Source organism: Microcebus murinus, chromosome 8 (genome assembly GCF_040939455.1).
Source record: "Microcebus murinus isolate Inina chromosome 8, M.murinus_Inina_mat1.0, whole genome shotgun sequence".
Taxonomy (NCBI): Eukaryota; Metazoa; Chordata; class Mammalia; order Primates; family Cheirogaleidae; genus Microcebus; species Microcebus murinus.
In genome coordinates, this window is record NC_134111.1 from 53,861,840 (window position 1) to 53,888,238 (window position 26,399).

At 46.9% G+C, this 26,399-nt stretch overlaps 2 protein-coding genes and 1 long non-coding RNA gene across 3 annotated transcripts; 2 read left to right on the plus strand and 1 right to left on the minus strand.

The window, feature by feature from the left end:
• The first annotated feature begins 214 nt into the window (after nt 1-214).
• On the plus strand, nt 215-6,288 carry HOXD3 (homeobox D3). The gene is made up of 2 exons (XM_012753418.3): nt 215-1,411; nt 3,202-6,288. The coding sequence occupies exons 1-2, from the start codon at nt 871-873 to the stop codon at nt 3,957-3,959; spliced, it is 1,299 nt and encodes a 432-aa protein (XP_012608872.1). The 5' UTR covers nt 215-870; the 3' UTR covers nt 3,960-6,288.
• A 2,075-nt stretch (nt 6,289-8,363) lies between these two features.
• LOC142872359 (uncharacterized) lies at nt 8,364-18,915 on the minus strand. The gene is made up of 2 exons (XR_012920573.1): nt 18,796-18,915; nt 8,364-8,510 (listed from the first exon to the last, which is right to left on the minus strand). It is a non-coding gene; the product is annotated as an uncharacterized LOC142872359 (long non-coding RNA).
• A 133-nt stretch (nt 18,916-19,048) lies between these two features.
• Nucleotides 19,049-21,361, plus strand: HOXD1 (homeobox D1). The gene is made up of 2 exons (XM_012753431.2): nt 19,049-19,833; nt 20,202-21,361. Exons 1-2 carry the CDS (start codon nt 19,182-19,184, stop codon nt 20,534-20,536), a joined length of 987 nt encoding a protein of 328 aa, XP_012608885.2. The 5' UTR covers nt 19,049-19,181; the 3' UTR covers nt 20,537-21,361.
• Nucleotides 21,362-26,399: the final 5,038 nt, after the last annotated feature.

Below are 26,399 nucleotides of genomic sequence, written 5' to 3' on the forward strand. Positions count from 1 at the left end.
ATGAAAGAAAAGAAACATTTTCTAGCCTCAAAATAAGTCTGGAAGTCTGGAAGTCTTCTTCTTGGTTTTTATCTCCTAGTTTTCTACATTGTAGATCTCACAGTGCTGACCCACAGAGCTAACTGGGCTGATTCTCACCCTGTCATCACAAAGGGGACTATCTGAACTTTCATGAAAGATGCTGTGATTTTGAAATCAGGTGGGGGAGGTTTTTTTTTTTTTTTTTCCAGAGCTCTTGCTGTTCTCATTGTGTTATAGGGCTTACTTTTACCCATCAAAACCCTGTGAGGACCCAGTGATTGACTGATTGATCCATTTATTCATCCACTTATTCAACAAGCAATTATTGGATTTGCTACATGCAGGACACTGGGCTGAATGTTAGGAATATATAGATGAATGACACAGTCCCTGTCTGCAAGGAGCTCACAGTTTAGTGGGAGTATCAGCCAGTAAAATGCATGGGGCTGTAAGTGCTTTTCTGCACAGGATCAAAGGCTAATGGACAATTTTGAAGGGGGAAAAATGCATTTAGGGTAGAGGGAAGCCTCTTCCCTTGCTAGAGTTGAGCTAAAGAGAAGGTCTTTTCTTAAATTTAGAGAAAATTCCTTCTGACTTTTCTAAGAGTTCTAAGAGTTCAGATAAATCCCAGAACCAGCACCTTGCCTATCCACCGCCCCCCCCCCATGAAATGGGTGGGAAGCAGAGAGCATGGGCTATTTCTTCTATATTGACTGTTCTTGCCAATGACAGTCCCTCTGGGCCTCTCACTTTTCTTCTCAGCAGGTGACCTGGAGCCTGGGGGCTGGCCCAGCTCTCTCAGGATTCTGAAGACATTGGAGGTGGCAGTGAAGGAGACAGTGGTAGTCAATGTTATTTGAGCAGGGTCAGCAGGCCCTGGAGCTTCCTGAGTGCACAATGCAGAAGGCTGCTTACTATGAAAACCCAGGACTATTCGGAGGCTATGGCTACAGCAAAGCCACTGACACTTATGGCTACAGCAACCCTCATCAGCCCTACCCACCCCCTGCTGCTGCCAACACCCTGGACACTGATTACCCAGGTTCTGCCTGCTCCATCCAGAGCTCTGCACCTCTTCGAGCCCAAGCCCACAAGGGAGCTGAACTCAATGGTAGCTGCATGCGGCCTGGCACTGGGAACAGCCAGGGTGGGAGTGGTGGCAGCCAGCCTCCTGGTCTGAACTCAGAGCAACAGCCACCACAACCCCCTCCTCCACCATCGACCCTGCCCCCATCTTCACCCACCAATCCTGGAGGTGGAGTGCCTGCCAAGAAGCCCAAAGGGGGACCCAATGCTTCTAGCTCCTCAGCCACCATCAGCAAGCAGATCTTCCCCTGGATGAAAGAGTCCCGACAGAACTCCAAGCAAAAGAACAGCTGTGCCACTGCAGGTAGCTCTTTGAGATGGCTCACCCTGGACCAAGGCCCCTCCAGACTGACTCCAGGAAGAACCCGTTATGGCTGGGAGTGCAACCTTGGAAGCCAAATCTCTATACTCCTCCTCATGCTGAAATGTCCTTCCTTTTCAGTGTCCCTGATTGGGGTCATGACCTTGCAGTGATAGGGTGCTCACTTCCATTCCATGCAGCTGATGCCATTGCTGGAGAGGTCTCACAATTATTAATATAGAGCTCTTCCTTAAACTGACATCTGTTTTCCAGGGCTGCTAGTCATAACTCAGCTCCATTTCCCACCCAACAGCTTTTCAAAATTTGAAGACAGGTGTTATAATCCCCAAGCCTAGGTAGTTATATAGTCTATACCACATGAATCCCATTCCTTCAAATTAGTACGTCAGGTCCAAGGAGCAATATGTCAAGAACCATGCCAAGTACTTCATGAGCATTAACTAATTTAATTTTCCAAAGAATCTTTTGAAGTAGGTATAACATTTTCATTTTACAAATAAGGAAACTGTTAGAAATGATAGGCAACTCTCCCAAGATCAGGAAACTGCAAAGTGGTAGATTTGAATCAGACTGGGCCTGCATGGCATAACAATAAGACTCCACTTGACCTACTCCAACCCATTTCTCCCCACTCCAGCAAACCTGCAATGGGGAGGTGTATATCCATCCTAGGGGGAGAGGATGTTCTGAGAGACAAGAGCAGTTTTTGGATTTTTCTCCTTGGAAGGGGTACCCTAGGGAGCCAGTCCCTAGAGTTGAGAAGGTCTTCTCTAGGTCCAATGTGTATGGAAGAAGAAAGGCATGGCCAGGAGTTCCTAAGCCTCTTCCTTCTCTCTGCTCAGACTGCTTGGTTCCTGAAATTTTCTGGCCTTGTGTTCTCTGATGTGGTTTATCTTCAGGTAGATGAACTTGCTTCCAGGTCCAAGGCTAGTTTGAGGCCTGGAATGTGGCTTGTTATCAGGTCTCTGGTTTGCCTGATGCTCTCTGGGGCTGCTGCTTCTAAGGCAAAGGTATCATCCTGCCTGCAAGCTCCTTTTCCTGCCCCTCCCTCCTCAGCAGCAGGCTTAGGCCCTCCCTCCCAGGAGAAATCCATTTGTCTTCCCAGGAAGGGAGTGGACAAGCAGCTGAGAGGTGGCAGGGCTAGTAGAAGCCAGTGTTGAAGCTGCTGCTCCCAGCACTGCAATACTCAAAATGCTTCTAGCCTGGCCTTGGACGCTCTAAAACTCCAGGGCAGTATTTTTTTGGTTTATCACCCCCCTGCCTTTGTGTACTGCTGGGCTGGAGTGAGGTATCAAGACCCCACCTTCATTCTTTGTTCCCTGGGGGGTTCTTTTCCTAGGAGCCAGTCCCTAAGCAAGGCAGGATGGAGCTGCTTCCTCCTCCCTGCTCCCCACCCCCAGCGGCAGAGGCTGGGAGGAGTGTTCAAAGAAGTCTAGCCCTTCTTTGACAGAGGGGGAGGCCTTACCAGCTGCTCCTAGTCTCTCATTATACTCCTTCATGGCCTTTGGGTGGAGATGAGATGATGGGCTAGGCTGGAGGGGAGAGGGTGGGCACAGTGAATCGGATCTTAGAAAGCAGATGGAGGTTTCAGGTGCAACTGACAGGTAGGCCTGAGGAGGAGGTGAGTTCCCCCTCGGAATTGTACCTCTCTAACGCCCCCTCCCCGCTCTAGCCTGGATTGGAGGTGGGGGAAAGGGAGGAGGAAAAAGGAACCAGGAAAGCACCTCTCTTCCCCCTCGCTCAGCGCCCCCTCTCTCTCCCTTCCTGCCCAGGAGAAAGCTGCGAGGACAAGAGCCCGCCGGGCCCAGCATCCAAGCGGGTACGCACCGCGTACACCAGTGCGCAGCTGGTGGAGTTGGAGAAAGAATTCCACTTCAACCGCTACTTGTGCCGGCCGCGCCGTGTGGAGATGGCCAACCTGCTGAATCTCACCGAACGCCAGATCAAGATCTGGTTCCAGAACCGGCGCATGAAGTACAAGAAGGACCAGAAGGCCAAGGGCATCCTGCACTCGCCGGCTGGCCAGTCCCCTGAGCGCAGCCCTCCGCTCGGCGGCGCCGCTGGCCACGTGGCCTACTCGGGCCAGCTGCCGCCCGTGCCCGGCCTGGCCTACGACGCGCCCTCGCCGCCCGCTTTCGCCAAATCGCAGCCCAATATGTACGGCCTGGCCGCCTACACGGCGCCGCTCAGCAGCTGCCTGCCACAGCAGAAGCGCTACGCGGCGCCGGAGTTCGAGCCCCACCCCATGGCGAGCAACGGCGGCGGCTTCGCCAGCGCCAACCTGCAGGGCAGTCCGGTGTACGTGGGCGGCAACTTCGTCGACTCCATGGCGCCCGCGTCCGGGCCCGTCTTCAACCTGGGCCACCTCTCGCACCCGTCGTCGGCTAGCGTGGACTACAGTTGCGCCGCGCAGATTCCTGGCAACCACCACCATGGACCGTGCGACCCTCATCCCACCTACACAGATCTCTCGGCCCACCACTCGTCTCAGGGACGCCTGCCCGAGGCCCCCAAACTGACGCATCTGTAGCGGCCTCCGCTGGCCCGAACTCGCGGCGCAATTACCTCTTCTGCTTTGGTGGTGGGGGTGGCGGGCGGGGCCCGCGGGGCAGCTGGGGACCCCCTCCCCCGCTCTGGCCCTGCCGCTGCCTCCCGGGTCTCTGGCCTCCAGCGGCAGAGGCGCAGGCGACCTGGCCTCCCCTCCATGCGCGTCCTCCTTTGGGTGACTCGCCATAAATCAGCCGCAAGGATCCTCCCCTGTAACCCTGACAGTGCCACGTACTGAGGACCGAGGGACTCTAGTCTGGTAATGGTGTCCCAAAGGTAAGTCTGAGACCCATCGGTGGTGTGCCCAGCAGAAGGATCAGAGCCCTGAGACCCCTGAGAGCCCTGGTCCTGGCCCGCGTCTAGCTTAGTTTCGGAGACCTTAATTTATATGCTCCTTCCCGTCCCGTAAGGATTGCATCGGACTAAACTCTGTATTTATTTGAAGCGAATCATTTCGTTTCCCTGATTATTTATCCTTGTCTGAATGTATTTATGTGTATATTTGTAGATTTCTCCAGCCGAGTTTAGGAACGCGCTCCTAGGCCTTGGGGCCACATTTCACCTCTTTAGTCCCCTTGGTCTGAACTAGTTGAGAGAGTAGTTTTGAACAGTTGTAACCGTGGCTGGTGTTTGTAGTTGATGTAAAGGATTAAGACCGCAAATTGTCCTTCATGGGTAGAGAGTCAGGAAACCCGGTGGCGTTGCAACAAGACACATTAGTCAGTTCTCAACAGCTATAGCCCTTGCCACTAGACACAGTTTATTGATTTCAAATTGTCTGGTACTATTTGAACAAATATTTAGAATAAAAAAATTTCTCAGTTGGAAGTGTATTTGTGTTAATCACGCACACTTGCAAGCAGATCACTATGCCTTTACCTTTTGCACAATCCCTATGGAAGGCCGGCAATAGACTGACCTTTTGAAAAATTATTTTATTTCTTTGGGATCTAGTTCACAGATTGATTCTGGGCATACTTTATTACTTTCCAGCTGTTGAAATTAGGGGAAAAAATGAGGATGCAAACCTAGAAAGGTTCTGGGCAGGATGATTTGGATAGGGCTTTTCGAAAGCAGTGCTGGCTTTGCTGTTTCCTAACGCCCTCTTTCCAGACACAATTGACTTTTACATTGGGGAGGCCAGAGATCACTTTTCTGCATTAAGTAATAAAAAAAAAAACTTTGAAGAAAACTGACAATCAAAGAAAAGACATAAGAGAAATCGTAAGAAGAATTGAGCTATGAAAAAGCTAAGGTGCCAAAAAAGAAATCATTATTTGGAGATACACACCTAAGCTTTTTCTCTAGGAAATGCCGTCATAAATTCTTCCTCTGTAGTGGTCATTAGTTCATTTCGAAAGAAAACAAACCTTCCCCAAGATGTAAAGAAATAAAGTTTCATTAATGGAACATAACAAGTGTAAACACCTTGTTTACTCCTGTTTCTTTGTACAAAACGGGCAAAAATGTCTTCAAGGTTTTATAACCATTTTGTAAATATTATCCTGGCTTCAGCTAGGGGCGGACAACTTACCCGCTTCTTTGGAAGGGACCACTTAGAAAAACGCCTTCAGATAAGGTTCAATTCTTTTGTATTTCAGCAAAGTCAGCCCACGCATCTCTATTTGGTTTGACAAATACTGCAACTCCTACTACATACCCAGTGACACGAGGTGAAATTCCTATTGTGTGGAAATAATTTAACTTCTGATCTTCTGGTGGAACAACAATCGTTTCTATTTGGATGTTTGTGTTTCGCTAAGTAATGATGGCTCAAAATAATATTTAGTTTCCTTGTTCCTTTGTGCTGTTTTTTAAATGGCATGTTAGATTGGGGGCGGGAGGGGATATCCTTTTGCTAAATTTCACTTTATCTGAGCAGATTTAAAGCATATATGTTGTAGAAGTGTATCAACAGAATAAATGACTTCAATCGAAGGCATATTTTACCCACTTTCAAGGCTTAACATTGTTTTCTATAAAATTTGCATCCATAGGCAAAATTTTTAATTGTCTTGTAAAATTATTTTTTAAGCTACTAGGGAAATCAAAGAAGAGCTCGCTGCCTTGCAGGGATTACAACTACCTTTCTTAACTGGCTAAACATTAAATAGATGAATTGTCAGGCTGCTTAGATTCAGCCCGGTTTTTCCCTCATCTCCTCTTCCTACCATAAATAATAATAAAAATACATAATGCATCATGGCTCTAGGCGTTTTCCAGCGCGGTGTGTTACCGCAGGAGTATCTGCTGAGTCTGCGGGTGTCTGCAAAACCCCAAGTGTCATTTGCGGCTAAGGGTTTCATGGATTAGACTTTAAACGGTGTCTAGCCCGGTTGACATCAGCTTCCTCTCGCACTCAGGCTCCAAGGAAGTGCGGGGTTGGGGGCTCCCTCTCCAGGCAGCCGCAGCCTCCCCAGACCCTCCTCTGGAATGGGGTGAAGGCTTGCACCAAATCTGCGACTCTCTCCCACCTCTGGAGGTTCCTAAGACTCCTGAGAATGGCTCGGATCCGTTCCTGCCATTGGCATGAGAGTCATCTGATGGGCACACTCAGTCACTCCTGGTGCGGGTGCGGGTGGTGGCGAGTCGTGGGAGGGAGCGTTCCCGCGCGCCTGCCCGCCCGGGCGAGTGCTGGGGCCCGCGGCACAGCCATTTAAAACTTCATAAATTATAAACAAGCCGCCTTGGCCTTCGCCATAAATTCCGCTCCTCTTGAGCCTGCAATTAGTGTTAGGAAGCACCCGAGTCTAAACACAACCAAACGCCCTCTGAAGGGCCCAACTGCCCGAGGTTGCAAACCTTTATTTATTTCCCGGTGCCACCCCCTCTCCACCCGAGGTTTGCTCTCACAGTCGCCTCCTCCCCCGCCACCGCAGGCGGTACACACTCGGCTGGGTTCCCGCTCCACGGAGGAAGGTCACAATAGCTGCTCTATGGGCGGAGGCGCCTGCCTCCTCCCTCTCGGGCTTCAGAGAAGCCGAGAAAGAAGAGAATGGGGGAGGGGAGGGGAGGGGAGGGGAGGCCCGCCCAGCTATGGTGCCCAGGACCCAGGCCTCTCCTCTCCGGGAGGACCCGCAGCGGGAAGGGGGAAGTTGGTGGGGGAAGGCAAACTCCACCCTAGCCGGCGTCTCTCCCAGCAAGGGTGCAGGAAGGGGAGATAGTAGGGAAGCGCACCAAGGCCTCGAGGCTGCTCGAAGCCTTGCCACCAGGAGCTGGGTTGAGAGTGTCCTGGAGCAGCCTGGTCTGCACAGAGCAGCCGCGCCATTGTGTGCGAGGCGCCACGGGTTCCGCGGCCGGAGAGGCCATACAAAGGCAGCGCGGGGCCAAGGCCTCGCTTCCGGGCATTGGTCTGTGGGAGGTCTACTTCGTTTGCCCAAGGAAAAGAAATGGCTTTTTGGCTCAGGCCTTGGCCAGCTCTGCTTTTTTCCTAAAGGGTCCGCTTCGGAGAGGTGAAGATCAGGGAGGTTGTGGGGCCCGCTGAGATTTAAGAAGGAGGTCAGGGCCCGGAGCCCAGACTCCTGTGTGAGGGGCGGCAGTCGTTAGGCGTTCCTGGTTGTTCTGCCCAGGCAATCAAGTGTGAATTAAGGCAGGATAGCATTGAGGCTGCCAGAATGGCCCGTTGCAAAATGGAAGGTGGGGATAGGAAAGAGACTTAGGCAGAGGCAGAGCTTTCTCTGCAATCAGGAAAAACTCAGGACAGCCCCTGGAAGTGAAGTGCTGAGACCCAACTGAGCTAGCCAGAGGGGATGGGGAAGTGGCAGAGGAAAGGCCTGGAGAGTAGTCCTGGCCACTGGTGAGGAGGTAAGAAAGGGCAATGCAGTAGGTATTCTGCCTCTTCGATTTCAGACTTCAGCCTCATCCAGGAACCTGACAGAGAAAAATCCGCCTCTGATGGAATCATTAAGTTAACCATCCATTTGTACCATCTCTTTGTACAGGCTTTCAAATGAGAGAGAAGGAAAGAATATAGAGCAAGTATGTTCCCCTTGGTGCAGCCCCAAGCCTAGTCCCTATCAGAGACACATCAGCCAAATTGGTTTCCAAGGCCCCAGAGGCTGCTAACCTTGCTGAACAAGATTTTTCAAATTTCTATCTGTAAGGAGTATTCAAAGAAAGTGATTACCTATACTAACTGCTAGTCCCTTCTCCCTTCCCAGTCTGTACCAGCCCCCTGGCCCTTGAGTGAAGTGCATCTTCTCAGCTAGGAGGATTGGGAGCTCAGGCTCTCCATCTGTTGAGGTTTTTCATTAGGGAGGTGGAAGAGGATGTGTGTGTGTGGGTGTATGACTGAATAACAAAGAAGTAGCCCTTCATTCTAGTAAGAAGTGTTTCTGTGCTTGACCTGGGGGAGCCAGAAGCTTGTTTACACCTTCAGTATTCAAGGGACTGTCACAGGCCCATTTGGACTTTATTCTGAGAATTAGCTGAAACTTCCTTCTCATGTCAAGAAGTGGTTAATTCCAGTAACAGGTCTAGGAAGATCCTCTTCATCTGGGAGTTCTTGGCATTACTTTAGTCCTTTTTTGAGAAACTGAAAGAAAAGAATAGGAAGAACAGAATTTTGTGAAGGCAAGAAGAGGCAGAAGGCCCAGTCTGCACAGGCCTATGGCCTGACCACTTCAAGGCACTGCAACTTCCCAGAGAGGGTGTGTACTTAAGGCTGGGGGAGCAGCCTCTACTTATTCCTAGACACTTTGGGCACCAGAAGCTGAGGTTGGGCTGTCACCAGCCAAGCCTTTACCAGCTGTGAGGGCTGGCTCTCAGATCTCTCTTGCGCAATGACTAGATGGAGAGAAAAAACACTGGGTAGGTGAGTCCTCTGAACCTACTGCATTGGTGGTGCTGGAGAGAAAGGATAGTGAATGGAAAGGATCATCACAGAGGATTAAATGTTAGTTCTCATCATGCCTTTGTTTTCTACTCCAGCTTATCTTTGGGGTCCAAGGTTGGTGTCAAATGGATTTATGTACCTGTCCTAAAGCCCATTCCTGAATACTTCCCTCAGGTCTCACACCCACTTTGGAAAGTTCAAAAGTACAAAGACAATCCAAGGGTCCATTTTCAGACCAGGTCTAGCATGAAACAATACACAAAAGATTTCCACACACAAGGGAAGAGCCAAGGTAGATGGATGCCCAATCATTTGCAGTAGCAGAGGCAGGTGAAGGGTCCCTTGGAGATCTGTAAGGTGTAAGCTATTTGCATGGGTCTTCTTGTCCTATAGTATGTGGCAAAGTGTCTTAACTAGTTCCTATGGCTAATCTGGATAATTTTTATGGAAGAATAATATAAGGAAAATCACAAAAGAAGTAGGGTTTTAACATGAGAGATAGAGGAGAAGACCCTACTTTAAAGAGGAATTCATGGAGAGCTCTGGTACAGACAATGTGTTTTCATCTGGGTAGCAGGCCTTAAAACCCAGCCAGGAGGGCTTGCTGGGCGAGGAGTATCCCTGACATTTGAGGAGAAGGCCTTTTGATGGCTCTATTGTTCACAGTGCTGCCCTACAAATACCATTCTTCTCCACCACCTCTGCAAATGCCAAGTGGAAAAGTGGGTTGGGTGAGCTGAGCTCTTAGGGAGCTGGTACAAGGGTCCCTCTCCCGCCTCTGCTACTCTTTGGGGCACTGAAGACGCCACCCCTGCCGCCTTCAGAGAACACATAAAGGAAGTCCTGACCTGTCCTTGGACCCGGGGACATTCTGGGGAAGGGGCTGAGGTGGAACTGGAGTCTGAACGCCTCTGTCCCCCGCCGGGAACAAAAGCTGCCGCCTCCCAGGGCAGTCTGGCGGACGCGCAGCACAAAGGCCCTCTCGAGTCCGCGCCGCCGTGTGACGGGCGCGCGCAAGGGGCCAGGCTACCGGCGGGGCAGGTGGGTGGGCCTCAATCCACCTGGAACACTTTCGGAAAGACAAAAGGTGAGTTAATCACCCTAAGGGCTGGCGGCCGCATCTCCTCTCACCCCCTAGGAGACCTGGGGAGGGGGCTGGGTGGAGGATTTCTCTGTGTGTGTCTGTCTAGGGTGGGGAGCGGGAGAGGTTTGTCCTATTAAGAGTTCATCAATCACCCTGTGTGCACTTTTCGCTAGACAGCAGTTCCTCCTACTTCAGAGCATGTCTGGGCCAGCTGGGATCCGACCAGAAACCGCAAGCGGGGGAGACGCAGGCGAGCAGGCTGAGCTCTAACGCAGGGCGCGACCCGCCGCCCGGTGCCCGCCGGGGACCCACGACGTAGCCAGGGCAGCGCGAGGCCCGAGGGAAGCGCTGGCGGGTCACTTCCTCACACTGGCCGACAGCACTGCGGCCGGCCAGCCCCCACCTCAGCTTCATCAGGGCACCCAGGGACTTCCCAACACCCCCGCACCTAAGCCCGCCCCTGACACACAGTGACCCTGCATTCTCCTGTCCCTAATACACCTGCTGCTTGACCAAGCAGCACCGTTAAACGGTGCTCTACCCCCAGAAAGGGAGGAATCCATCTCTGAAGACAGGGCAAGAAAAATCCCAAAGAAACGTTCTTGCAAACAGTGTTTTATTTAAGAGCCCCTATCTATCCACCTGCAGGAGTATTTGTGTGGGAGGAAGTAAAGTAAGACTACTGTTGAACTTGGAACTAAACTTGAATGGTATTTGAAATAACAATAAAAATATACTTAAAACACGAACCACAGTGATACCCCTCTCCTCTCTTTTCTAGTGTGCAGGAAAGACTCGAGTGTTTTTACTTTAGCTCTTTTGGTTTCCTTTAGAAACACCACAAAGGAATAGCCTCTGCAGGTTTCTAGAGGCAGTCATTAGCCTTAGAGCTGTTTACAGCAGGAGTGAGTGAGCGGTGAAGCGTTTACACCCCCTCTGGACTGGTACATGCTGTCCTCTTTGTAAATCCTAACAAAGTTCTGGCCTAGTCCCTCTTTTCCATATTTTCTGGTGTACATCAGCTGAGATGTTTCTCAATTTAGTTAATCTGTTGCCTCAGCCCACAGGAAACAGCCCCTGAAGGACAGAAAGTTCTAGCTTTGTCCTCTCTTCTCCTCAGCCTTTTCTCTCCTCATCCTCTTGGGTAGAAATTAATTTGCTTCAGAGAAATGTTCTATCATTTTGCTTCAGATAGGTATAAACTGAAGAATTAAGGCTCACCCAGTGTCCTGAACTCATGAAGCAATGAAAATACTGGTCCTGTTGTCCCTGGTTAAGTCTATCCCTCCCCCCTTGGCTTTCACCAATATCCACCAAACAGCTCCTATTTGCACTGTGCTGGGCTCTGGATACAAAGATGAGTCACTAATGGTTTGTGCTCTTCAATCTGGCAGGGAGAGAAATAATGAATCCTAAAACAATGGAATGGGTGCTGTAACAGGTGTGGTCCAAATGACCCTGAAATAAAGAGGGGCCACTAAGTACTGTAATGTCAAAAAAGGATTTTCAGAGGATGTAAATTTGGCTTCCTAAAGAGTAACAGTTTTTCAGGCCAAGGAGGGAAGGATATCCCAGGCAGAGAGAGCAATTCATGCAAAGGCAAGGAGGAAAGAGAGCATGGTCTTGCTTAGAAGAGACCTTAGTTTGGAGTGGGGGTCATATAGAGTTCATAAAAAGGAGTCTGGACCTATTCCATAGGCAGTGGGGAACCACTGAAGGTTTAAGCTGGGACTTGAAGTTATGTATTTCAAAAGCTATTTCTAGGGCATACTGTGTCTGACTGGAGAAAGGAGTAAGGAGGAGGCAAGAAGAACAAAAAAGGAGGGGGCTGCAATAATGCAGCAGAGAGGAACTAATAAGGATGAAGAGAAAGATATTTAAGGGGTAGAATTCACAGGGTTTGCCAATCAATTTGATGAGTAACAGAGGAGTTGTGAATGGTAATCCCTAGGTTTGAGGGCCTGAGTGAATAGTCAGGCTATTCACCAAAATGAATAGAGGGAGAAGAGAAGACTTTGTAAGGGAATCTAATGAGTTCAGTTTCAGGTCTACACTGTATTTTCTGCTTTGCTACTGATACATTGTGTGACCCTAAGCAATCCACTTAATCTTTCTGGACTTCAGTTTCATCATTGAAACAGTCAATAAAAATATCTACATCATAGGTTTATCATTAGAGCTGTGTGTGTGTGTGTGTGTGTGTGTGTGTGTGTGTGTGTGTGTGTGTGTGTTAGGTATTATTACCTTCACTGGGTCCAAGTGGCCATATATAAAGCTAAAACCAAGGGAAAACATACCCTCACCTCCACCATGCTGATTAACACTTAGATCCCTGGTAGCCAGTGAGAAATAAGTCTCAGGGAAATTAAAAGCAACACTCTACTGCTTCCCAGATATTGAATCCAAGCTAATGCTTAGGACTAGGTCAGATCAGATTGCTAATCAGAGCCCCTCTGCTTTTGAGGGCTACTCTCTGGAGAATTCATGCAGAAATGTGGTCCTGGTATCAGACCACTAAAGAGGAGGCCTCTTAGCAGATGTCAGGAAGCTTCTGTGCTTTTTTTTTCTTTTTTATATCATGTGTTTTTCAGGGAATTCTTGAAGCCACCCACTCTCTTTTGAAGCTCCTTCAGCCCTGTGTGGAACAGTGTAGTATAGGAAGGAGTGTTGGACTTCTGACTTTGGCCATTCACACCAGGTGTGACTACAGCAAGTTGTTTATCTTACCTGTGTAAAACAGAATTATGAAAGGATCAAATAAATAATAATGACATTTTGGGAGATGCTATGAGGGTAAATAAAAAGGATTATTTCCCACTTAATCAGTTTGGCAAAAATCAAAAACTTTAATATCCCACTGATTGGGCAAGGGTGTGAAGAAACAGGAACTCTCATATGTTGCTTGTAGAAGTGTAAATTGATTCTACACTTCTATGGAGTGTAGTTTGGCTAAATGGCTAAATGTAAAATCTCCAGTGCACATACCTTTAGACTAAGTAATTTCACTGACAGGAATTTTTCTAATAGGTTAAAAAAAAAAAAGCTTGACTATGTGTTTGCAATAGTAAGAGATTGAAAACAAACTAATTGCCCATCAATAGGGACTGGCTAAATAAATTGTGGTCAGTGTATACAGAACAGAATGAAGTTGTAAAAATAAACCAGGAAGTTCTATATGTATTTATATGGAATGGTCTTCAAGATACAATAGGGGGGGGGGGAAACGTGGTGCAAAATAGTCTATCAAGCATGCTACCATGTGTGTAAAAAACTGTAGGGAGATTATATGTGTGCGTGCGTGCATGTGTGTGTGTGTGAATTCTTTAGGTAAAAACTATCTCTGGAAAGATAGACAAGAAACTAATAAAGCTGATTGCCTATGTGAAGGGGAATTAGGTGGCTAGCGACAAGACAGAAACCTTTTCAATGCATAGCCCTTTGTATCTTTTCAATCCTGGGACCATGACAATTTAAATTTATTACTTATTTTACAAATAAAGGAACAACAACAACAACAAAAAAGTTAGTATAAGTGTAACTGACCTGGGTGTGCCTGTGTGTATTCATACATTTCCTTATTTGTACTTGCTCTATCCAGTGAAATTAATCTTAGGACACCTCTTGTTTTGTCCCCACAGTGCCCTGGTGCTAATCAACCCAGGAAATGAGGGTATTCTTTAACCTTGCTTGGTGGTAAAGGGGTTGAGGACCCAGGTGCATCTGTGCCCTCTCTTGTACAATTAATTAGCTCATGCTAGGGCTGCAAAAGTCTGGTCTACAGGTTTAGCAAACAAATCCCAAGGGGAGGGCAGCAGGCCTCTCAGTCAGTCCCCCTGACTGTGTGCTCTCCCAGAAGTGAGGGTGCTTTGTGCAACATTGCTCTGCTTGTTCGAGATGGAGGCCTGCCATAGTGCACAGGAGTGGCTGCCTTACTTCTCCCTCTTTGCAGACCATGGAAAGGCAACAGACTGTGGAGAGTCAGCAGAACTGAGCTGGTTCCCTCATTTTTTGCAGGGTGGCTTTACTATTTAACCCCTGAGTAAAGTGACTTCCCTCTAAAATCAGGGGTTGATGTATTTTATCTCTAAGGTTTCTTCAACTTTTGACATCTTAGGCTGTGAAAGGTTAGCCTTTAGCCAGAGGAAGAGTTACAGCTTATGTCAAAGGACATTCGGCCCCCTCTGGATCCCTGTGGCTCACATGCACATTCCAGACAATTTGAGAAAGATGGTAGGAAAAGAGAGTTGAATCCTCCCTCTTGAGATCCCTATTCTCAACTCCTTTCTTCTTCCCATTGCCTCAGAACCACTTGAAATTTGCTTTGAAGACTGGAAGAAACAAATTTCTTTCCCTTCCCACCACACTGGTGTCATCAAAGCCAAGACTAGGGAAGTGGCAAGAAGCAGAAGTGAGCTGTCTCTGCAAAGCACTAACTGGTCAGCAAAACTTGGGAAACTTCCTACTAAACTCTTTTTAAGGATATTTTCTGGAACTTCAGCCCAATTGGACCTAAGTTGGAGCTTGACATTGACCTCTCTGCCCTGCCACCCAGCAGACTTCTGGATAGTTTTCGAGTTATACTCATGGGCCAGCTAGCCAGGACCTCTTACTGTTCATGGTTCCTCCCATAGAAACATCTCATTTTTCCCCACATTGCCCCCTCCCAACCCCAACTCCTAAAGCAAAATTTTTCAAAGTGTACTTCCAAAGAACTTTGCTTTAGGATTGCTCAAGTGGCTTGTTAAAAATAAAGAGTCTTGGCCAGGCGCACTGGCTCACGCCTGTAATCCTAACACTCTGGGAGGCCAAGGCAGGCAGATTGCTCAAGGTCAGGAGATGGAGACCAGCCTGAGCAAGAGTGAGACCCTGTCTTTACTAAAAATAGAAAGAAATTAATTGGCCAACTAAAAATATATAGAAAAAATTAGCCAGGCATGGTAGCACATGCCTGTAGTCCCGGCTACTCGGGAGGCTGAGGCAGAAGGATCACTCAAGCCCAGGAGTTTGAGGTTGCTGTGAGCTAGGCTGATGCCACAGCACTCTAGCCTGGGCAACAGAGTGAGACTCTGTCTCAAAAAAATAAAAAAATAAAAATTCTTGAGTCTGACCTATTGGATTAAAATTTCTGGGATGGACCAAGGCACTTGAACTTTTTTTCTTTTTCTCTTTTTGAGACAGAGGTCTCACTCTGTCACCCAGGGTGGAGTGCAGTGGCACAATCATAGCTCACTGTAACCTCAACCTCCTGGGCTCCAGTAACATTCCCACCTCAGCCTCCTGAGTAGCTAGGAATATAGGCATGCACCACCACACCTAGTTAATTAAAAAAATTTTTTTTTGTAGTGACAGGGTCTTGCTATGTTGCTCAGGCTGGTCTTGAAATCCTGGCCTCAAGCAATCCTCCCACCTTAGCCTCCTAAAGTGCTGGGATTACAGGTTTGAGCCAAAATGCCTGTCCAGAACCTGAACTTTTAAACAAGGTTCTGTGGTGATTCCCACCCACACAAAGTGGTTTTGGAACCAAAGATCTAAAGATATCCGTTAGCCAGTATGAGTCACGGTAAAGACACACCATTCTGTCCATTTTTTATTTCTATCCAACAAACATTTATTGAACGCCTACCATGTGCCAAGCAATAGCTTGACTTTTAACTGTTTTCCTCAGAGAGGGTCATGTTATCAGACTTCCAACAGATTCAAAATTCCTGTCTTTAGAACCCCTTTCATCTCCATCCTAGGATGACCAAAGGATGCTATAGAGAACTGCATTTTCATCTAAATTTTCTCTTAATACAGATCAAGAGAAATGATACTCCCCTCTTTTTCACCCCCTAAAACAAGAGATTTCCTATGCTTTGGGGTTGTGGAGCCAAGAGTGCTCCAGTGTATCCAAGGGGTAACATAGTAGGGCTTGTGGAGGGGGTTGCCAGGGGCTTCTTGGGAACAACTTTCAACACACAGAAGACTTGACTGCCACCCTCCATCACTTCTGTTTGTAGAAAAGAAGTTTGCTATTAGAATGGGAGAGAAAGGTAGTAATGGAGGGGGTAGTGGGTAGGGAGTGGCTGCTGTGGTGAGCAGGATGGGAGAGATTTCAAAGCATTCCTACATCAAACACAACCTGGAAATCAGGCCCCTCTGCTGTCACCTCCCACAGAGAACTCAGCACCAGGACCCAGCAGGGCAAGTGACCCTTGGGAATTCCGGGCTTGACAAGTAATAAAATTAGTAAGACATTTCTCCCATACTCAGTGAACATCTAAGAGACAAACTTTAAAGTTACTAAAATTATCCTAATATATTCACATCTTCCTACATTTCCCCTAAATAATATCTTTCAATTTCTCCTTAGAGAATTATAGGCTAAGATTATTCTAGAGCAGATTTATTGTATAGCTAAGACCTGTGGCAGAAATGAGTATCTTGTTCTTTTGGTTTGAAAATGTCCTTTTCCCCAGCCTAACCTTCCCCCAAGAAAATGTCCTTATTTAATAAAATAAATCCTTGGCAAACATCTGTTCGATCTGAGTATGAGATGACAGAGAGTCTTGATTTCTAACCTTAGTAAATGAAGCAGCAGCCCAGGAGTGGAGATGCCAACTCTGAGCTCCAAGTGTGGGATATGCCAAGGATTTGGAGATTAAAGGGAGTAGAGAGAAGGATCAACAGAATGTAGCATTTTTGTGAGCAATTATCAGTGAACTGCTATTGGGTCTGAAAATTAAAAAAACCCAAAATCTCACTCTTTTAGGACACTTTCTTCCCTCAGCAAAGGCTAAATCTCCAAAATTTTTGCTTGAGGGAAATAGTGTAGCTAGCTCATGGGTCCATCAAAGTCAAGGCTTAATTGCCTCAGGAAGGACCCAACCTTTGCCCAAAACACTTAGCAGAAAAAACCTAGTCTTTGTTGCATGAAGTTTGCCAAGGTGCCTAGGCACCCTATTTTACCTGAAACCTTAGAGAAAAGGCTCTTAAATTTGATGGGTTTTGGTCAGACTTGCCAGACAATCAGGCTGGCTTTTCTGTCTTAACCCATGGGTTGAAGCTGCCAGGATGTCTTTCCCGAAAAGGTTTACAAAGCTAAACTTCTTGACCCATGGGGCCTTCTGGGCTTAGGAGTTGTGATAGGACAAGTACCATGTGAGAGAGCATTGTGAGAGCTGGGATATCTTGCAGCAAAAACTGCCTATTAAAATCTAGTCAAGGGGGGAGTAGGGTCATTGTGAACTCAGCACCATCTTATTTGCTGATGCTTCTCTATTTCTGCATTAATGGCATGGAAGGAGGGCAGTGAAGAAATACATCTACACTTGAAGGCTGAGCTAGCTCTAAAGAGCTCTATCATTTCCTGACCAGGGTGCTAGGGAAGAACCTTTATTTTTCTCTTCTTAAAAACTATTTAGGACCATTGTCATCTGATTGGGCACAGGACAAAAGTAGCAAAATCAAACTTGAAGGGCTATTTTCAGCACAGGATTCCATCTCCCAGTCAAACTCAGGGACTCCAGTAGTACAGGAACCATAGAGCCCTTTGGCTTTGAGCTCATTCCTACATGTCCACCCCCACCCCCTTCCCTATCTTGGCTCAACTTCAGCCTCACCAACAGTTTACACTTTTGGCTCAGTTTGTTCACAAGTCCACATTCCTATAAAGAACTTGCTCCCTGGACTGTGATGGCTCTTATTCTGTAGATTTCCTCAGAGTGGGATTTTAGGCAAGGGTTCAAATAGCTCTTTCAGGACAAGTGGATCAGTGAAACAATAATAAAGCCTAGGTTACCATAACTCAGGCTGTAATAGATCAAGTTTTCAAGGGCACTTGAATAAGCTAAGAGTGGACTCTTTAGAGTGTCTTTCATTTTCTTTTAGGAACCCACTATCATTACTACTGTGTGTAAATAACTTCTATTTATTTAATTTATTTTCTTACAGCCCTAAAAAGGGAAGCATTACAAAAAATACCCAAGGAAGGTTGGAATGATTGTCAATGTACAGCTTCTCTTTGTAACCTTTCTACTCTTCATTTCCTGTGCCAATTGCACTTTTATTTCCCGTCTCTCTATACTCAGTAAACAAACCCTATTATCAAGGGAAAGACGTGAGCCCATTAACATTGTGAGCCCTCAGATTTCACTCGCAAGAGACGACACAGCACTTATCTGATGGAACAGAAGCTTTAATTGCTTCAAGGTACAAGGCCGTCCAAACCTCTGAGCTGGACTTAGCCCTGGGAAGGCTTTGCACTCTCCAGCGCAAGCACCCGTGCCTGTGCCAGCCTCCCAAATAGGAGCACAACGAATGTTCCACCACGACGGTGGATTCTTTATTCTGACAACCTGGTCAGAGGGGGAAGTCTGCTAAACGTCCCCACAAGGCAGAAACTTTATCTTCTGTCCAAATCAAAGCCTGGCACTACAACACTAGCCCTCATCATGCCGCCACAAATTGCAAGGGGTGGAAGAAGCTGAAGGGAATGCTGTGAAGTAACGTGAAAAGAAAACAGTAAAAAAGTGAAGATTTTTGTCCTGCCCTAGCCACACAGCACTTACGGCATAAAATGCAGTCCCGTGAGTCGTAGGGAAGAGGGGAACCAGGGAAAACCAAACATCTGCTCTGGGTTTAGGAGGGGGATGACATCAGTGCCAAGAAAACCGAAAGCTCAGAGGACTCGGAAAAGGGAAGAGGAATAACTTTGCTTTCTCCGGAGAAGGGCTAGGAGCAATCCCCACAGGCGGAGCGCCAGGCTCCCGATTAACCCCTTCCACACCGCGACGCCCACAATCACCCCGAGGGACTAGCCACCCATGGATCCAGAAGAACGGAAGCAGCCCTCCCCGCTCCATGCCCTGGCCATCACCCGAGCCGCCAGTCCTGCCTTTCTGCCCCAACCTCGCCCAGTACCTGTCCGAGGACCAGGCTTCCTGCGCTCCCGCCCCAACTTCCCCGGGCAGCCGGGGCGGCGGCGGCTCTCCTCCGGGCTGGGGGCGCTGGGCGGCGGCCCTCGCCTGCTTTGGCTAAGTTGGCGGCGGGGCAGGCGCGAGGAGCCGCGCTCCAGTCGGAACCGGGCCGTGCGGGGAAGCCGCCCATTGGCTGGCCAGCGCCACGTGGCCGCCCCCGCCGGTATATTAGGCCACTATTTACCTCCGGCTGGCTCGCCATGGCTCGGCGAGGGCAGCTCGGGTAGAGCGGGCAGGCGGAGCGGCGCAGACGGCGGCGGTCCTGCCCAGCCCCGGCCAGGTTCCGCACCCCGGCCCTGGCCTGCGCGCTCCGTAGGGCGTGCTGGAAGCATGAGCTCCTACCTGGAGTACGTGTCGTGCGGCGGCAGCGGCGGTGGGGTCAGCGGCGAAGTGCTCAGCTTCGCACCCAAGTTCTGCCGCGCCGACGCCCGACCCGTGGCCCTGCAGCCTGCATTCCCCCTGGGCAGCGGCGACGGCGCCTTCGTCAGCTGTCTGCCCCTGGCCGCCGCCCGCCCCGCGCCTGCGCCCCCGGCCGCCCCCGCGCAGCCCCCCGCGCCGCCCGCGGCCGCGCCCAGGTACTCGCCCTGCACCCTGGAGGGTGCCTACGAGCCGGGCGCCGCACCTGCCGCGGCGGCGGCGGGGGGCGCTGACTTCGGCTTCCTGGGGTCCGGCCCCGCGTACGACTTCTCGGGCGCGCTCGGGCGGGCGGCCGACGACGGGCACGTCCACTACGCCACTTCGGCCGTCTTCTCCGGCGGCGGCTCCTTCCTCCTCAGCGGCCAGGTGGATTACGCGGCCTTAGGCGAGCCTGGCCCCTTCCCGGCGTGCCTCAAAGAGCCAGCCGACGGCCACCCCGGGGCCTTTCAGACCGCGTCCCCCGCCCCTGGCGCCTATCCCAAGTCCGTCTCTCCCGCCTCTGGCTTCCCCGCCGCCTTCAGCACGTTTGAGTGGATGAAAGTGAAGAGGAACGCCCCTAAGAAAAGTAAGTACGTGGGCCTCGGGCCGAGGCACCGGGGGTTGGGATGGAGTCTCCTCCGCGGAATTGCCCTGGGAGCGTGTTGCCACTGTCTTCCTAGACAGCAGTTTGGTTTTAAGGAGGAAATGCGTTCCTGGGCGTTATTAAAGCAGGAGAATTCCATAGAGCATCCCCTGAGTCCCGGCTCAGAAAGCTTGCTAGGCATTGAGAAAATGACAGAAAGGAGCTCTTCGTGGAGCGCTTCTGGCGCAGCTGTGTTCGTAGAGACCAGGAGGGCTGCGCTGTGACTTTGGTTCTGACGCTAGCCCCACTGGTCGCTCATGTTCTGTCTCAGCGTCAACTTGCCCCACTGACGCTGTGTCTTTCTGTTGCAGGCAAATTCGCCGACTATGGAGCCGCCAGCCCTTCCAGCGCGATCCGCACGAATTTCAGCACCAAGCAACTGACAGAACTGGAAAAAGAATTTCATTTCAATAAGTACTTAACTCGAGCCCGACGCATCGAGATCGCCAACTGCTTGCAGCTGAATGACACCCAAGTCAAAATCTGGTTTCAGAACCGCAGGATGAAACAGAAGAAAAGGGAACGAGAAGGGCTTCTGGCCACAGCCGCCTCTGTGGCCTCCCTCCAACTTCCCCTCTCTGGAACAAGCCCCACTAAGTCTGGCAAGAACCCGGGGAGCCCTTCTCAGGCCCAAGAGCCTTCCTGAGGTCCAGTACTGAGGCTGAGAAACCTTGGCCTGAAGAAGGCACAGGCCACCCCACCCCTGTCTAGACTTAGGAGCTCAGTTTAAAACCCAGGTGGGCGAGGGCAGAAATTAGTAGGGATTTCACTTGGGAAATGAAGTATCTTAGTTGGCTTGTGAGTTCTAGGCTGTATGTACAGATACTCATTTGCTGTCTTGCAAGCCACTTGTTTGGGTATATTTTGTGTCCTATCAGGGAAAAGGTGCCCAGCTGCCAGCCCAGCTCTGCTGCTATGTTGCCTAACTTAGTCATATGCAATTCTTGGGTACAGAGTGGCAGACCATTAGTTCCTGAGTTCTGCCAACCTCTGATGTGCTCAGTAGAGCACCTGCCCAGTTTTTCTGGTTTTAATTTAAAGGACAAGGCTACGTGTATTCAGCTTCTTGAGATGACCAAAGCTAGTTAGGGTCTCCTTGATGTGGCTAAGCTGCTTCAATGATGATCTTCACATTTGCACTGCAGTTTTGTTTTTGTTTGTTCTTTCAAGAGCAGTTTCTACCTCTCCATGTGCCTGAGTGAAGATACAATCGCTGTTTGTAGTTACTAGCTGAACAAATCCACAGGGTGGGTAAAGATTAGAACCTGAACTACACCTTGACATCAGTTATTCAAACTTGAATGTAAATATATACAGTATGTATATATTTTAAAAGGTTTGCTTGCAATCAGCTTATATACGACATTTAATGTCATAGCATGTAAAAGATTTTAACTTTTTTGTAATAAAAATCACAGAATATGCTACTCTCTTCCTTATACTCTTCATCTTCTTTCTTTAAAAATGATTGTTTCCTCTATTTGGAATTTCTTGATCATGCTACAAGAGTTCATTTACATTGATAACCTTTAAAAATAATACTTCTTACAGGTTGTGTATACACAGCAAGTTATGGACAATTATCTGAGCAGTTTAAGTGGAGAAAAGTACTCTTCCAAATATCCAAGTAACTAAAGAAATACTTTCCTTGCCTTAAGGGCCCTAGTTTTGCAGTGGTTGTGGAGACTGCATACTAACTCAAGGGTTGGTGCCCACTGTGGGAATGTTGTAAAGCTAAGACACTTCTGGGAGATCTCCGTGTTCTTTTGTCTCCTGTCCTCAAAAAAGGAAGAGGAAAAGTGACCTGAAGACTTTGTTAGTGTTAGTGTTCTCTGAGAAAGGAAGCTGCACATCAAGAAGTTCTCAGTGGCTGAATTCCCATTTCCAAAGTCAAGAGTTACAAAGGAGACTGGAGAGGCCAATAGTCAGAACTTTCTACTTCCTATAGCCCAGACTGAGCATCTGGCTGAGAGCACAGATGGTGCCTTTCTGGTTTTGAAATGTTTTTTCAAAATTATGAAATATTTTCAAATGAATTATTTGGAAGAGGTACAAAGACAAAATTTGAAAGTTGGCAAGAGGATATGTGGTTAAAGAAAGAAAAAACACCAACTCTCTTCTCTAATCTTATTTCTACCTAACCTCCCATTTCTCATCCTTGTAGGCACCCATAGTTGAGCAGCTTTTATACAACTTTATACAAATATGGAAAAAATACAATATTTTATGTTTATACACAACATCAAGTGGATACTTGAGATAATTGTCAGGATAGGTCATTTTCCTCACTTTATAGCTATATTTTTAAATTATTTTCCAGTTCAACAGAAAGGCTTAAAGGCCCAAATAATCCACATAACAACCTCAGCTCTCCTTTGAGCTAGATTTCTAGATTCCAATACTCTCAATCCAATAATTCAGAAGTCTAAACAACTGTGAAGAATTACTTTTCCTATAAAACAGCAACGTGATTAGTTGTCTTAAAAGATATAAATTACATGTAAAGTCTTGTCCTTTGTACTCACAGTTTAATAGAGTTGAAGAAATAAAATTTTCAGCTCTAACAAACTCAGGTGATTAGAGGGGAAAATACCACTTAAAAAGCAGGTCTGTCAATATTATTCTTATGTTTCACAATCTGCCCTTCAATAACTTGATATTAATCAGATTTTATTCAAAACAACAGCCTCCCACCAACTCCCCCAGCTCTGCAGCTATTTGAAAGAACTTGTTAAAGGACTTGTGATCTGGTCATTTCCATCTACCTCTGGGCTGCCCTTGCAGTGGTCTTTAACATGTCGATGTTTCCTTTTTGATAACCATTCAAATGGACACCTAAACAAAAAAATACCAACACTGGCTTGGTCATTTCCTTAATCTACCTCCCTTTTCTCTGAGAAAATAAAGCTTTTCCTTTTGAAGCTAATACTAGCACTTAACAGCCCTGATGGATGTCTTTCTTGATGAGGGTGGCTATTTTGACATACATATAGTGCTGTTCTATGAATCAGGCCAATATTAGCTATTTTTTGACCAACCCCAGGGATCCCTAAAAGCTTTCTTAATGCAGATCACTATACAGCCATATTCAGTATTAGGAAGAGTCCTGGCTGGAGATTGGGATGAACTAGGTGACCTCTGGAGGTCCCTTCCAGCAATGAAAATGCTACAGAAACAATTCAATGGCTTCTGCATATTTTGTTTTTGCCCTATCATTTGAAGTGAGTTTGGTTCTAAAAAAACAAAAGTGGTCTGTAGTATTATAGTGACACTGTGTTTATCCAAGGAAAGTGGATTTTAGACATTGTCAAATACATCTTGTCAGTAGAGTTACCTAGCTCCTGTGGATCGTTTACAGAGCATTCCCTTTCCCATTATTCGGAGCCTTGTATTATTTTGAGTCAGATCTCCATGAAGGATGAGGTTACTACGTCAACTCTGAGACTGCTCAAACAATCCCATTTCTATTTTACAAGATTGCAAACTAAATATGCTAATTCACCCTTCAGCGATCTGTTACAAGAATGAATACACAGTGGACAGTTCTGGCTATTGTATAATTAACTATTCAATGTTCCTTTGTCTTTTGTCTTCACATAATGACCATGTGTCTGTTTTTCTGGATTCAAGATAATTGGGAGTGAGGAAAAAGCATTAAATAATATACAAAATTTCCATAACTTGAGTACTAGCAAATGAAAGCCTTGTTGATATAAAAAGTTAAAGTAAGGTCACCTAGATTTTCTAAAGATTAATTGTGTGTGATTTATTCTGCCTCAATCCCAGATATGACCAGAACCAGAAGAGGTTATGTACGATTATCATGTCCTCAGAAAAAAGAAGCAGGCTCAGGAGAGTTGTATTAGCTCCGAAGTTCTTAATTATATCTATGGCCAAAGAAATGCTCTATCTTTGCAAAATATTGAATTTGAAAACCTCAGGATCTAATCAGGTTCAGAGAGATGGTTAGTCTGACCACAGACCTCTCAACAAGAAAAATGCCCATTGTTAAAACTTTATTTGTGGTTTTAAAGTGAAACCATAGTGGACATATCTTACAAATAATGATAAATCTCCATCTAAGTAGAAATCAAGATTTTCACAGTTTTTATCTCTCTATCATGTTTCCAAGAATAAACATGGAACAAATATGCAGACAGCTGTATGTCAGTATCTCCTTTGTAATTCCTTCTTGAGTTATACTTGATATTCAACAGTGTAATTTGGACAGAAATTGTTTAAGTTCTATAATGAATCAAGAGGAAAGAAATCGTAAACATTCATATGAAAGGAAGATCTGTTACTTAGCTTATAAAGATTTCAACATTACTCAATATCTAATAAACGTATTGATGTAATTTGGAAAGGAGGGCCAAAGAGTGGTCATTTAGACTTGTAACAGCTAATAAAGCAGGTCACTGAGACTTTTGAGGCATTTTCAAAGGGCATTAGGCTATTTAGCACATCCCATTCTTAGGAATTATATAGAGCCTGAGCTTACACAATTCAGGGGGACCTCTATAAGAAAAAAAATACAAAATCATGAATATAAACATTCATTCATATATATATATATATATATGTATATATATATATATACATATATATACACATTCATATGTACAAAATCATTGCTAACACATCTCCCAGGACCCGGAAGGGCTCAAGGTAGTGAAGCGTAAGTTTCGTGGGGTTCGTGGTAAATCCATCACTGTCTCTTCCTTGAAACCGTTGCTTTGTACTCACTACCCAGTCATTGCAGATGATAGCAATGATTGCTTTTCTCCAACATCTTGGACCAAGAGTCACTGTTCGATTATCTTCAAATGCATCAAACAGCAGATCCTGGGGACAAGGGCAGGCTGACATTCTGTTCCACTCTCTAAGCATCTCAGTGCCATTCTGCTCTTCTGGGCTATTGGCTGTCTGACTTCGCCTGTGGGCTTACTTCATTGCCTTCAAACAGAGGCTCTTATCTCATCCTGGAGGCCCTCTTTTGTTGTGTCTTCTTCTCAAAGATACAAACAGAAAAGAAAGGTATAGCTGGAGACAACACAGTTACCCTGCTAGCTTCTAAACATTTCCCAGAAGGATGGAATCACTGAGGTTGACATAAAGGATCTTGAAGGAAAAAAAAACACCAACTTTTTTCCAGAGATAGGATCTTGCTCTGTTGCCCAGGCTGGCCTTAAACTCCTGGGCTCAAGTGATCCTCTGCCTCAGGCTCCCAGGTAGCTGGGCTTACAGGTGCACATCACTGTACCTGGTAAGAAGATCATTGTTAAGGGAGGAGATCTGGATTTTAGCACCAGTTGTGTTTTCTGATTACAAGGAAAAATAACTTCCCTGGTCTCGGTTTCTCCTATAAAACAAAGGGGGTTGGTCTAGATTGGGGTAGGGAATTTGCAGAGAATCAAGGCCACATGAGGCCCTCCAGATCCCCAAGTGCAGTGCCTTGACTAAATCCAAACTTCAAAGAACAAATTCTTTTATTAAAAAGATTTGTTCTGTAAAATTTGGATTCAGTCAAAAGGCCGTACTCAAGGATCCAGAAGGCCACATGTGGCCCCAAGACTCTAGATGCTCATTATGTTCCCTTATCACCTTAGAATTCCTTCACAATCTTTTACTCTGCTGGTTGTTACTAAAAAGCTTATTTAACAATACTGTACCTCTGTAAGATTAATATCAACAAGAGGCTGTTATTGAAGTAATATCTGAGGCCTTTAAAAATTAATCTATCTGGCTTTAGAGCCTCTGTGTGTGTGCGTGTGTGTGTGTGTGTGTGCGTGTGTGTGTGTGTGTGTGTGTGCGTGTGTGTGTGTGTGTGTGTGTGTGTGTGTGTGTGTGTGTGAATTAGGTAATGTTTCCCATTTGTCTTGACTTGATTAACTAAAAGCTAACAGTGATAGCCCCCGAAAAGTTACCACTTTCCTTTGAACAGATAAATTAGGGTCTAACAGGAGAGTTTCAAAAGGGTATCAGCACTTCAGGTGCACTTACAGGTGCACATGTTTGGATTCTCAATCTCCTGTCCTTAATTCCATGCTTCAAAGTAGACAGCTTTCAGAACACAGAAATAATTTTGAATTTTTCTCTTCTTTTAAGTTATATGGGATAACGAAGTGAATGTTTCGTTCTGTTGAAAGAAAGAGAGGTGCACAATCAGATCTCTCCTCCTTTCCACTGGTCACCAAGTACTGTCTATTTTTCTTGAAAATGTCTCATGCCATTTTTCCTTTTCCATCAGCTCAGACTTTATCATCTCTCACACAGCAATGCAACAGATTGCTGAGTGTGGTCTCCTGGCCTCCAGTCTTCTTCCCAGGCAACGCCTTTGAAAGCTCTGCCTTCATTGGGTTGTTCCACTGTAAACCTCAGTGGCTCCTCGTTGCCAGTGGGAGAAATTCCAATGTCTTTGGCTTGGGAGTCAAGGTTCTCAACATCTGTATCCATCTTTTTTCTGTTAATCTTCCACCATTGCCTGACACAAAAACTGCACCTCGGTT

What these genes read in the sequence shown, in the direction of transcription:
- HOXD3 (XM_012753418.3), top strand. Translation starts at nt 871, where the DNA reads ATGTTATTTGAGCAGGGTCAGCAGGCCCTGGAGCTTCCTGAGTGCACA. An exon ending in GAACAGCTGTGCCACTGCAG is followed by an intron (nt 1,412 to 3,201) that starts GTAGCTCTTTGA and finishes CTTCCTGCCCAG; the next exon opens with GAGAAAGCTGCGAGGACAAG.
- HOXD1 (XM_012753431.2), top strand. Translation starts at nt 19,182, where the DNA reads ATGAGCTCCTACCTGGAGTACGTGTCGTGCGGCGGCAGCGGCGGTGGG. An exon ending in GAGGAACGCCCCTAAGAAAA is followed by an intron (nt 19,834 to 20,201) that starts GTAAGTACGTGG and finishes TTTCTGTTGCAG; the next exon opens with GCAAATTCGCCGACTATGGA.